The sequence below is a fragment of the Anastrepha obliqua genome, chromosome 2 (assembly GCF_027943255.1).
Source record: "Anastrepha obliqua isolate idAnaObli1 chromosome 2, idAnaObli1_1.0, whole genome shotgun sequence".
Taxonomy (NCBI): domain Eukaryota; kingdom Metazoa; phylum Arthropoda; class Insecta; order Diptera; family Tephritidae; genus Anastrepha; species Anastrepha obliqua.
The window spans coordinates 132,334,933-132,348,532 of NC_072893.1; the positions used below are offsets into that span (position 1 = coordinate 132,334,933).

Consider the following 13,600-nt stretch of genomic DNA (forward strand, 5'->3'; position numbering starts at 1 on the left):
CTCTGCCCCGGCATTTAAGTTGTATTTGTATTTCTTTATGGCTTAATTTTGTTTTATTTTTGTTTTTATGGCAAGCCGAAATAGGCATAAAGTATGTGATAGAAAAATCGCTGGTAACATGTACATATATATTCATATACATCTGTATTGATGTAAGGTTGTTTTTACATCTATGCAATCTGCATTTTTAATGACTGCCCCTGTTTGAGGTATTTCTACTGCAGCCATTACTTTACATACCTGGTACGTTTCAAGGTAAACATGGGTAAAATATAACTAAAATAAGTATTTCTGGCAAACCCGTCCATGAGTCGAAAAAGGAGATTTTTCGCTGATGTACTGTCGAAATTTTATGGCATTCTGACAAATAGAAACGTACTTATAGAGTCTGAGGTGGTTATTTATGCCATTAGCATGAAAATGATAATGTTGTTGCTTTAACGACTTTAATATTCCATACAAATGTTTGGGGAATTCTGTTGCAGTGAAAGTTCTTGGCCGGATATAAATTCGTTTACTTTCGGTAGAACCGGCTGTAACGGAAACTCTGAAACTGATCGCTGAATAGTTTGATCAAATATTCGAACAGAATATTGCGCGGGCAGTTCGTTTTTCGCATTTTAGCTATCAATTACTCTTCGGATTTATTTTCCTCATTTGTCGTCGGGTTACTTTGACATTTTCGGAAAAGTGTATTTGCGATTTGGTATTTTGAATATCAAAGTCACCTGTTTCTTTGTTATCGCTTATATTTTGATTAAAAATTCGAGATTAAAAAACCAATTTAAAAAGCAATTGAGATGCAACGATTTCGTCGTTCAAATATTTTTTATTCCCACATAGATTTCGAACTATTTTGGTGATGTGTTGAACCAAATTGAAATTATATCCTGAAAATTCAAAAATTTGTGCAGTTATAAGATCATTTTTTTTGTCGAAAAGTCTCATGTATTTGGCAAATGACCTTGAGTCGTTTGAATTATTCTCAAAACAGAAATTCAATATTCAGATATTTTTTTAAGAACTTTTTTTGATATCTCTTTTTCTCCTTTACTTTGCAGATAATATACCTACTTTGCTTGTTATTAAGACGTAGCCGTTGAAGGAAGAGTAATCGGTTCATACTTCCAGCAAAACCTGACGAGTACCAACTTGTAGTTTACTTGGCAACTCTCCGATTGAGTGAAATCTTATTAGCAAATGCAGCATTTCCTCGGCCAGCTACAAGCGAACTATTAACCTGATACTAAATTCACGCTATTGCGACGGCCAATACTGGCGCGAGCTATTCAGTGAATACCGTGAGTCGAGAATGTGTCAATTGAGAATGTGTCGTTTTTGAGTGCGCATCACATGGCGAGTACGAATATTTAGAAAATATCTGCTAGTAAATTTGCTGCTGCAGCACAATTGTACCTCAAGAATCAAGAAAAAGCAAAACGCAGATAAAAAAAAAAAAATAAATGTAAGCAGGTTGTGGTGTTGATAAAAAACAAGTTAATAGATATAATGTAGTTTTAATATCTATATAAATGAAATCGAAAATGTTTCGTGTTGGGGAATAGAAGAAAAAATTAAAGCGAGAGAAAAACGAAAACTTTTTGCTTTGCGTTGGTGATTTGGAGAAGGAAATACACTTTGCGGTAAAGCAGCCGCTGTTGTTTTTGGCTCTGCTATCTCGCAAGCTACTCACATACTGTAGCAGTCTGCTGGCTGAGCAGAACGCACATTCACATACAACATATGTGTGTTGATGGATATTACAAATGCAATACATCTGCCTTGTGTACGCCAGCTGTCAAAGAAGCGCCCACAAAGCACTCGGCTCTCACCAATAAGTGCCCTGCTCTTTGCACTCAAATACGCTCATTAAATGTAGGAGTAGTTTTTTTTGTTTTTTATTTGGGGCAGTTGTTAGTTTCATTTTATTTACATTTTTGTTGTTGAACTTATGCACACATGTATGTTTGTACATATGTTCGTACGTAAATATGAGAACTTGACAGTGGTTTGCTAAATGATGCGCGCCATTAATAAATAAAATTTATTTGGAATTCCAACAGAAATCTGGTATGAAAAAGATTAAAATTTGATTGTGCAATAAAAAAATTGGCTGGCTGATTAAAAAGGCAAAAAAAAAAAAAGATTAAAAATAAATAAGTTCTGGTGCCGTTGAAGTATCAAAATAAATATGCAGAATATTTGCGATATTTTGTCGATGTAGATTTATTTCTCTTTTTTCTTTTTTGCTGCTCGCTCGGTTCAAATAAATTTTATTAAAACGCAAAACAACCAGTGTCAGCTTGGTGAGTGATTAGTTCACCGCACTTAAAGGCGTGTTATTATATTAGCTTTGTTATTGTAGTAAGCGTTGATTATAATCCATAATACACAGTGAAGGGAGAATCTAGAAAAAAAAATCAAAGGAGGTTAGTAACAAATCTAGAATGAGAATACAAATTTGCGGCTTCCCAGTACGGAAAATAAACATAGTAACGGCTTTCGGAAGGCGTCAACTTCTGTATTCCCTACATCGTGGTAATAAATAATGTGCGAGTAGAATGTAATTATCTTTAACGCCCCCATTAAAACCCATTTCGTGAGCCCATTATTTTCTACTTGAATGCTATTAATAAATAGTTGTCCTTCATTAAATGATAAAAGTATATTCCCCACGGCGAAATGGCAGCACATTGACAGCAATTTTCAATATTTTTTTAACGTTCCAAATTTTATTTAAACTTTACAAACTTTTCATCACAATTCTACGGCTTTTAATTAGAATTTCGCGAAAAATGTGCATTCGTTACATAGTTCAAGGAAAAAAATAAAATAAAATAAATCAGGAAAAATCACAAGGAGCTTTCATCAAAGTTAAAAACAGTGAGGAATTGGTTTTTCATGCATCTAGTGGACTTGCGTGATAGTCAGCTATTTGGCTTAATAATTAAAGGATAACCATATTCTAATTTCTTTAATGAAATGTTGTTGTTGTAGCAGCATAAATATTCTCCCATTTCTAATACGGTACGGGGAATGCTGCTGAAGTAACAGTCCTTGGCCGCATATACATAAATCCTTGTCATTCCGGTAACGTAGTACCGACCGTCGTGGGAACGAACGGCGATCTGCCACCTCGCAAGTTGAAATGTTTGATCACATCCCTCAATTGTGGCAAAACATACTTTGAACATATAATAAAACTACAGTGCCAGCTCGCTAATCCGAAGGTGTGTAATCCGAATTATCCAGTAATCCGAATTGAATTTATGACGCATTACGTGCTCTATAGTCCGCATTCGTTGCAAGCTCGCTAAACCGAATTTTTGTTTTTTTTATTTTTGAGTCTGTTTTTTTACAAAACCATGAACGGAATTTTAAATCTAACGGGGCATTATTGAAATACAGAGCCTTCTATGTATAATATGTAAGTGTGTATTTATCTTGTTGCGAATAGTTTAGTTGTGGTATTAGTCGCGAAAACACCAATTTAAATAACATGGCAAAAAAATGAGCACATAAAACACTGTCATTAGCTGATAAGCTTAAAATAATAGAAGAAGTAAATCGTGGACAATCAGGAAAAGTTTTAGCAAAGAAATTTGGTTAATAGCTTCAACAATTTGCGACATAAAAAGAAATGCTGAAAATATTAAAAGGTAAAAAACCTGTGTAAAAAATGTATGCTTGGTTTGAAGAGAAGCGGTCGCGGCATCAAACCATTTCAGCAGAAATTTTACGACAAAATGTATCCGAATCAATCATTTCACGCTAGTGACGGATGGTTGCAAAATTTTAAGAAGCGATTTTCTGTGCGAACTTTGAAAATATGCGGCGAATCCTTATCTGCTAGACCTGATCTTGTACCTGATTTTCAAAATAAGCTCTATGGCATTATCGAGACTGAAAATCTGATTGACGACCAAATTTACAATGCTGATGAGTCTGGACTCTTTTGGAAAATGTTTCCAGAAAAAACTTTAGTGCATTGTAAAGAAAAGTCTGCTCCTGGTATCAAAATGAGCAAAGAGAGAATCACCTTCTTGTGCTGTGCTAACAAATCTGGAACTCACAAGCTTAACATTGCTGTGGTTGGGAAATCAAAAAATCCACGTTCGTTTAAAAAACAACATATTGTTGAATATTACGCGTCGAAAAATGCATGGATGACAACATATATTTTTACTGAATGGTTTTTTAAATCGTTTATAGCACAGGTAAAAGACTATCAAATTGAAAATAATTTGCCCAAAAAAGCTTTATTGTTACTGGAAAATGCGAAGTGTCATGGAGAGCCGCTGGTATCTGAATGTGGGCAATATAAAACTATGTTTTTACCCCCAAATTGTACTAGTATTATTCAACCCATGGATCAGAACGCGATACAACTAACTAAGCTGTTTTACAAAAAAAATCTCTTGTGTGAACTGGTAAGCTCTGTAGCGGATGATTCAGACATTTTTTTGAAACAATTCAGTTTAAAGGACGCTTGTAAATTGCTTAAACGTTCTTGGGACAGGGTGCCCAATTCTTCTATAAAGTCTTGTTGGAAGCATATTCATTCTCAGAGGTGGGCTTCAGATGATAATATCCCTCTATCATTGTTACAACAAGAGTTGCCAGAGAATGATCGTGTTGAAGAAACAGAAGAATTTCGCACAATAACCAACTTATTTCACCGCAACAATGACGTGCATATTTCTGAAGATGAAGTTCTTAGCTGGATTATTAACTCTGACAATACTTCGTGTAGTAGTTCAGAGTCAGACACAAAAAATCATGAAGCTCTGCAGGCCTTAAATATTTCAATAGATTGGGCAAAGGAACGAGGTCTGCAATCAGATTACATATTAATGCTAAAAGAATTGCGGAACAAGGTTTTAGAAGCATGTGCACTGAAAGACAAGCAAACCTACATCACTAACTACCTACGTTAAAAAAAAAAAAACGTAATATATAAATACATGCATACATATGTACATATGTATTTATAAAAATCTTTAATTTTTTCATTGTTGATTAATAAAAATAAAATAAATTTGTTTTGATATCCTGGCTTTTGTTTTATTTTCGAATATAGTGAATTATAAGCATAATAACAGCACATCCAGTAATCCGAATATCTCGTTAATCCGAATCAGGGTCTGCAATCATTAATTCGGACTAGCGAGCTGGCACTGTATTACGGAAATTATTTCCAAATACAAAAAAAAAAAATCAAATCTTAAAATTATTTGTGGTTTTCTTGTACAAATAGTATTCTGAGTTTTTGCATAGCATTGAACATCCAAAGTTAAATCAAGTGAACTCATTATTTGGAAAATTTGCTATTCGTGCTTCTGTAATAAGGAGAACGTTATGGAACTAAAAAAAAAATACCTACATTAATTGATTTGCTCAAAAACATTTTTCTGTTAAAATTTACATAACTCACTTTTCCACTTCCCTAACAATAATCATAACTATTTGTTAAGGAACCTACTATCTAGTTTAGAAAATGCTCGCTCCTAATCTATTACATGTTTTATTAATTTATTAAATTTTTTTAGCTCAAAATATCTACTACCTCTTCATGGATCTGACGAACTTCAGTGACGAGTGCAGCAGTTGTTGTTAGTGCGGCATTCGATGCATTCCCTCACCTTTACTACCAACTGAAATACGTTCATACATACTTACATATATCATACAATTTGTAGTTGCCATCAAAGTTCAAATCACTGCATCAGCAGCGTAGTATTCGCTTTTCATTTACGGCCTAAAAAGTTCAACCAATAAAAATTTCAACCAAATGTCCTTATTTCGACAATTTTTTGGTTCAACCTCAAACTCATGGATACGCGCCCTCATTATCTTCGTACTCACCTGGGCGCTGCTCGTTTACGTCTTTGTCAATAAGCTGAGTACGCAATCGAATACGGATTTGGATACGATTACAGCGAAACGCATCAATCAGGCGCTACAGCTGCTCGAATACTCAAAGCAACGGAATGAGGAATTGCGGCAGATGATCGAGAAGTTATCGAGGTGAGTGAAATAGAGTGATAAATCGGGGCCTGTTTTCTGGGATGGGATAGACGACGACGACCGATAACTTTGAACTTTCACAACAACAACGAAACCACTTCTCTTATGTATGAAAGAATGCTGAGGTTCGTTGCCCGGGTACTCTATGGAAGGAGTATTGATGTAAGGAGGAAGAACTTTCCAGTTCAACTTTTTGTCCTGGTTGAAACCGAAAAATGTAACTTTTTATCTATGCCATTCAATTTGGTTCAAGTTACTACTGTATTATGTTATATTTTGATATATCAATACTTTTGGCTATTCTATTCAACTCTTTGCATCAATTCGTATAGTGCCACTGTATACGATTAACCCAATTACGTTTCGTGAAAGAGGTTTCTGCTGCTGCGAGAATTTTATTCAGCGCATATAAAGCTCGCGAGTCGAAATTTCGACTCACAAAGGAGTTTAGAATAAAACTTACGCTCGCGATTCAATTATAATATAAGGTCATCACGTATCTGATGCCGATAGAAACAGAAATTAATTTGGGGTATGTAACAGATGTTTCTCAACGGAAAGAAATTATTTCTGTTGCCTGAAATTCTTTAAAAATTCTTTACCTACTGTCCTAAACCACAAGCATCATAATCCGCGAGTAAACTGCTGAAATAAAAATCCTCACAAGTCCGCCGAGAGCCCGGATAAATTCGTGACAAAGCTGCCGTTCATGATATTAGTAATTAGTGCACAAATTTCAACTCAAGCAACACCAACTTTTGCTGCGAGGCTGTTTGAAGATGAGCGTAGGACAGAAAAGGTCATCTGTGATATGACAAGCAATTCAATGTTCGTGCCGTTGAAACAGTCTAATGATGCAATTTTGTACAACGTGGAAGGTGAATACAATCGGACTCTTCTACTACAGCCGCACATGCGTCAATTGTGTGTGCATTAAGCAGCCACCTACTGCCCGTCTCACACAACTGCGTGCCACTTACGATTGTATGCACTTTCGCTTGTGCGGCTTAACAATAAAAGATTTCCGCCACTACTCTGCGCTTGCGGTGGCTCAGTTGTCATTTTGGGGTCACAAACGTTCACTCATTGTGGGCAGTTAGGGCAATCAAGAGCAGGAGATTACAAGGGATCAAAGTGTAATTGTACCATGCAGTTAGCGTTGATTAATGCAATGAAGCTTAACGGTAATTAGGCGGGCAATGGCGTACCATTTGCTAAAAAGCATTTTTTCACGCTTTGAATAGGAAGCTAATTGCGCTTTCAAGCATTTGTCAGACATTCTGCTAAATGTTACCAAATACATCCATATATACATACACACATGTTTACTCATATTTCTTTTCTGTTTTTTTTTCTTTTCTCCTCTCTTAGCGACCAAATCGACAAACAATCAGCACAGCGTCTTATTGAAAAGTTGGAATTCAATTTGCAAAATTCCATAAATATACAAAATCAAGATGCAGCTTTGGGCGATTTTATGGACGCCGGCGATGGTGATGCCAGAGACCCTTTCGGCGGTATGCAGGCTTCAAATGCGGGCGCTTACCGAGCTGCTGGCAGCGCACATGAGCCCAGCCTGGAGTATGAGCTGTTGCGCCGTCGCATACAGTCGAATATCGGTGAGATTTGGAACTACTTTAGCAGCGAGTTAGGCAAGCTGCGAAAGCGCGCTACGCCAACGCAGACCGAATTGGCGCAAGACATCATTCAGGTGTTGCAGATGGGTGCCGAACACAAGCGCTCGCTTTTGAGCGACATGGAACGTCTGCGGCAGGTGGATGGCTATGAAGTGTGGCGCCAGCAGGAGGCGAGCGATTTGAGTGATTTGATGCAGCGTCGGCTGCACTACTTGCAGAATCCCAAGGATTGTGCCAATGCGCGCAAGTTGGTGTGTAAACTGAATAAGGTGAGTGTTGAGTTATACATTTTTTATATTCGTTGTTGAATATATAAATATATGTATATGTGTGCGTTACAGGGCTGTGGTTACGGTTGTCAGCTGCACCATGTGGTCTATTGCTTCATTGTAGCCTATGCAACGGAGCGCACTATGATATTGAAGTCACGCGGCTGGCGCTACCACAAAGGCGGTTGGGAGGAGGTTTTCCTACCTGTATCGGAGACCTGCCTAGAGGCGGATGCAGCGCACGCGAGCAACTGGCCAGGGCGGCATGATATGCCGGTATTGGTGCTGCCCATAATTGATTCGCTGATGCCGCGTCCTCCATTCTTGCCGCTCGCCATACCTGAGGACTTGGCACAGCGGCTTAAGCGCTTGCACGGCGATCCGATTGTCTGGTGGATCGGACAGTTTCTGAAATACTTGCTGCGCCCGCAAAAAGGCACGCTGGAGTTCCTGGATTCGGGGCGTGGGAAATTGGGCTGGAAGAAGCCTATTGTGGGGTGGGTAGGAATAACCAATTTAATAGGAAAAATTTTCAACAAAATTTCGTTTTCATTTCATGTTGCAGCGTTCATGTGCGTCGCACCGACAAAGTCGGTACCGAGGCTGCATTCCATCGCATTGAGGAGTACATGACACACGTTGAAGACTACTTCCTCACATTGGAGATTAATGGCACTGGGGTACCACGCCGCATCTTCCTCGCTTCCGACGATGCGCGCGTCATCGAGGAGGCACGCAGTAAATACCCCGATTATGAGATTATCGGCGATCCGGAGGTGGCGCGCATGGCCGCCGTCTCGACGCGCTACACCGACACTGCGCTCAACGGCATTATACTCGACATACACCTTCTGTCACTGTCCGACTATCTGGTGTGCACATTTAGTTCGCAGGTCTGCCGCATGGCCTACGAAATAATGCAAACTCTATATCCGGATGCGGCGCATCGCTTTAAATCGCTGGACGATATCTACTACTATGGTGGCCAGAACTCGCACAATCGACAAGTCGTGATCGGCCACTCGGCGCGCAATCACGATGAAATCCACATGAGACCGGGCGATTTGGTAGGCGTGGCTGGCAATCACTGGGACGGCTACTCGAAAGGCAAGAATACGCGCACAAATCAAGTGGGACTCTTCCCCTCGTTCAAGGTGATCGACAAGGTGGAGACCATTAAGCTGCCACTCTACGAGCAGGTGCAGCAAGGTCGGGTGTGAATGTGGACGGAGCGCGTTGCGCACACAATGCTGTGAGCGTTGCGTTGCTGCCATCAAATGCGTATAAATATATTGTTTGTATGTGTGTATGTATGTATTTTTAGTTTAATTTGGTAAACATAAATTTTTAGTGCTGTGCAATAATATTCTGCTAGATGCTAGATTTTAGTCAATAACTGTAAGCACAACATGAAACTTCATGTAAAGTAATATATACGTATGTGAATATATATTTTTATATGATATTTGGTAGCGTAGCCAAGTGTAGGCAAACGCTGACTTTTGAGTTTTTTGTTTTATATGTTTTTTTAATTTATTTTTTTACCGATAGAAAGCTGCACAAATCGCTTTGGATTACAGTTTTGTACCGCATTTTTATGGCAAATCACTTTCTCTTTATTTTTGATGTCGTTTAAAATCGAATAAATTAGTTATTAGGTAGTTATAAGCACCTACGAGTAAAAATTATTGACATAACAAATTATTTGACATAACTAATTATTTATTGGTCAAATAATAAACAGCTGAGTGAAGAGCGTGCTACAGCTTGGTGAATCCGAAATTAAACACAAAACTAAATATAGCCATTCAAATCAGCTGGGTTTATGGAGCGAGAACTTCAGCAGCATTCCAACAGCCACTTAATTTTGTGGAAAAATATTTTATTTTATGCCGTTCCAACGAAAACCACAGTACCAATTCAGTTGTACAAATAATAAACAATAAAAATCTTTGAGAATAAAAATATAATATTAAATACATTTCGATACACTCTTAGCCTACGATTTGTATGGCAAGCAAGCGAACAAAAGTTAATTCCGATGTTTTGGTTAAGAATAGAATATGAATTCAGGTTGACATTAAAATATAATTTTTTGACATTTTTCCACGCTGTAAGCTGCCCAAGTGTTTACACTATCGTAGCAATATTTCATTTTCTTTACAGTTTTTCTTTATATATATGTGGCTGTAATAGTAGAGTTGTTTGCATTTTTGGGCATACAAATAACTGTTCTCTTTTTATTCTATTTATTTTCTATTACGAGTATCTTCATTATCCGATGCCCAGACAAGATCGGTTGTATTAAGTGCCTTACCACGGCATGCCGGCTCTGCCGTGGCGGACCACCCTTTCCGTGCCTACTCGTGGGACCAAAAAGCGTATGGAATCCAATATAACAAAAGAAGAAGTTAAGGAGTTAACGGAGAGTTTGCTGGGCACTCTGGCCTCGATCTTCTGTGCAAAACACAGCACCCCGCTTCTAAGACCAAGCCTTCTCCAGTCGGCTACCAAGACGACCTCTGGTGAGGTAATCAAGGCGGCCTCTGGAAAGGTTTCCTTGGGGGCTACTGCGAAGGTCACCAAGAAGAAGAAGAACAAGAAGTCGTCCGGTCTCTGAGTCAACTCTGACAAAACGGAGTTGATGCTATTCACCAGAAAATACAAGGCTCCACCTTTTAAGCTTCCTAGACTTAACAACCAGTGTCTTACACTTTCATCGGAAGTCAAGTATCTTGGTGTAATACTTGACCCCAAGCTCCACTGGAAGCTGCACATAGAAAATCGAGTTAAGAAGGCCAATATAGCCTTCTACGCCTGTAAATCTATGTTCGGCAAAAAATGGGGTCTCAAGCCACGTGTCGTACTTTGGATGTAATAGGACTATGAATAAGTTCGTGCGGTTTTACAACAGATGGCGTAACTTGATTATTATTCCATCGATCCACATTTCCAAACATTCATTGGAGAGCTACTGTCGTAAGGCACAAACGTCAGTATAAGTTTTTTATTTGAAGCGTAAACAACAATATTTTTACCACACTTGAAAATGTCGAATTTCGTGCCAAATAATGTGTTTTTGCGGGGAATTCTTCTTCATTATTTTAATATGAAGAAAAAAGCAGCCGAAAGTCATCGTATCTTGGTGGAAGTTTATGGTGAGCATGCTCTAGCTGAGCGAACGTGCCAGAAGTGGTTTGCACGCTTTAAAAGTGGTGATTTTGGCCGCGCCGCCAAAGTTCATGGATACCGAATTGGAGGAATTGCTCGATCAAGATCCGGCTCAAACGCAAGAAGAGGTTGCAAAAACTTTGGGAGTTGATCAATCAACCATTTCCAAACGTTTAAAAGCCATGGGAATGATCCGAAAGGTAGGCCATTGGGTGCCGTATGAATTGAAGCCAAGAGACGTTGAACGCCGTTTTATGGCATGCGAACAACTGCTTCAACGGCACAAAAGAAAGGGTTTTTTGCATCGAAATGTGACTGGCGATGAAAAGTGGGTCCATTACGACAATCCAAAACGTCGGGCAACGTATGGATACCCTGGCCATGCTTCAACATCGACGTCGGCGCAGAATATTCATGGCCTGAAGGTTATGCTGTGTATCTGGTGGGACCAGCTGGGTGTTGTGTATTATGAGCTACTGAAACCGAATGAAACGATTACGGGGGATGTCTACCGACGACAATTGATGCGTTTGAGCCGAGCACTGCGAGAAAAACGGCCGCAATACGCCGATAGACACGACAAAGTTATTTTGCAACATGACAATGCTCGGCCACATGTTGCACAAGTGGTCAAAACATACTTAGAAACGCTCAAATGGGATGTCCTACCCCACCCGCCGTATAGTCCAGACCTTGCGCCATCCGATTACTATCTCTTCCGATCGATGCAACATGGCCTGGCTGACCAGCACTTCCGTAATTACGATGAAGTCAAAAAATGGATCGATTCGTGGATTGCGGCAAAACCGACCGAATTTTTCACAAAGGGAATCCGTGAATTGCCAGAAAGATGGGAAAAAGTAGTAGTAAGCGATGGACAATACTTTGAATATTAAATTTGTAACCATTTTACGTCAATAAAGTTTCAAATTTCGAAAAAAAACCGCACGAACTTATTCATAGTCCTATTACAACTTAGTGGTTCTGCCAATTTTGACATACGGTTGCCTAGTTTGGTGGTTAGCTCTTCAGAAGGGCTATAACTTCACTAAATTAGAGAGAGTGCAGAGAACTGCATGTGTGGGCATCACTGGTGCCTGTAGAACATGTCCCACCGCTGCGCTCAACGTTATTCTCCACTTAATTCCTGTGGATCTGCAGGTTAAATCCATTGCTGCTCAGAGTGCTATTAGACTGAAGGAGTTTGACCTTTGGAGATAACTCCCTGTAGGGCATAGCAGCATCTTGAAACAGATCTCCCCTTCCTTCTCTGATATTCGCACCGACCTTTCCATCCGCAAACTGTGCTTTGAGGGTTGTGCTAGGGCTATCTTTCCGAGCAGGCAAGATTGGAAAGAGGGGAGAGTTGTTGCGGATATAGATGCCTCTATTTTCACTGACGGATCCAAAATGGAGTCTGGAGTGGGAGCGGGGGTCTACTCCAAATCAGCCAGCATTTCGGTCTCCTATAAACTGCCTGAGACAAGCAGCGTCTTTCAAGCAGAGGTCTTCGCGATCCTGCAGGCATGCAAAATGCTTCGGAATCGCTGTTGGGAGGGAGACATTAATATTTTTTCCGATAGCCAAGCTGCAATCAAGGCACTGTCGTCACCGTATTGCAGCTCTCTTCTCGAGAACTCTTGTAAGGAGGAACTTAAACGCCTCGAACGTGCAGGAAACATTTCCCTCATCTGGGTTCCTGGGCACAGGAATATAGAGGGAAATGAAATTGCCGATGAGCTTGCCAGGAAGGGGGCGGCAGAACCGAATCCAGCTGCCCTCTTCTCAGACATCGGTATCCCCTTGGCCGTCGTTAAAGGGAAACTACACAACTTCTTTCTAAGAAAAGCGCAAGACAGATGGAGGTCTGTCTCATCGTGTGCCATTTCAAAAGCACTATGGCCTCAATACGATATAAACAGAACGCTTTATGTGATGGGAACCCCCCGACATTCAATTTCCAAACTCATTGCGGTGATCACTGGCCACTGGGTGATCGGCACTCACGCGGAGAAGCTTGGAATTCCGTACAACCCCCATTACAGAAGCTGTGGGGATCCTACAGAGAAAGAGAGTGTGGAACACTTTCTCTGCAGATGTCCGGCTTTGGCGGCTAGGCGCTTGAGATTCCTCAGCGTCCCCTTTGGGGATTACTTGATGAAATTCTCCAGCCTAGATCCCTTTTCTCTCCTCCGCTACATCAACAGCACTGGATGGCTGTAGACGGTTTTATCTCCTCCCTTAATCCTTTCACAGGTAGTGGTCCCCTTTATGGTATCAAAACGGCACGTAAGTGCTACTTGTAGCGTACCTGGGGTACTCTTGCCATCTTACCTACCTACCTACCTACCTATCTTCATTAAAATTCACGTTTCCCATTAACCTAACCTAACTCTCAATGTTTTCTGCAAAAGTCTCTTAGTCTCTTCTACATTCAATTACGCTACGGCAAAATTCCACAAATTTTTCCTGCCAAGGCCACAGTACTGGCTGAAT

General features: G+C 39.9%; 1 protein-coding gene across 5 annotated transcripts; it reads left to right on the top strand.

The window, feature by feature from the left end:
• Positions 1-808: 808 nt before the first annotated feature.
• On the top strand, positions 809-9,637 carry LOC129237729 (alpha-(1,6)-fucosyltransferase). 5 transcript variants are annotated; one of them, XM_054872638.1, is made up of 6 exons: positions 809-859; positions 1,062-1,465; positions 5,550-6,027; positions 7,399-7,933; positions 8,006-8,430; positions 8,499-9,637. In XM_054872638.1, the coding sequence occupies exons 3-6, from the start codon at positions 5,792-5,794 to the stop codon at positions 9,151-9,153; spliced, it is 1,851 nt and encodes a 616-aa protein (XP_054728613.1). In that variant the 5' UTR covers positions 809-859; positions 1,062-1,465; positions 5,550-5,791; the 3' UTR covers positions 9,154-9,637. The 5 variants fall into 5 exon arrangements, with proteins under 5 accessions (XP_054728613.1, XP_054728617.1, XP_054728616.1 ...); XM_054872642.1 differs by lacking the exons at positions 809-859; positions 1,062-1,465 and adding an exon at positions 2,020-2,070; XM_054872641.1 differs by lacking the exons at positions 809-859; positions 1,062-1,465 and adding an exon at positions 2,391-2,429.
• The last annotated feature ends 3,963 nt before the right edge of the window (positions 9,638-13,600 follow it).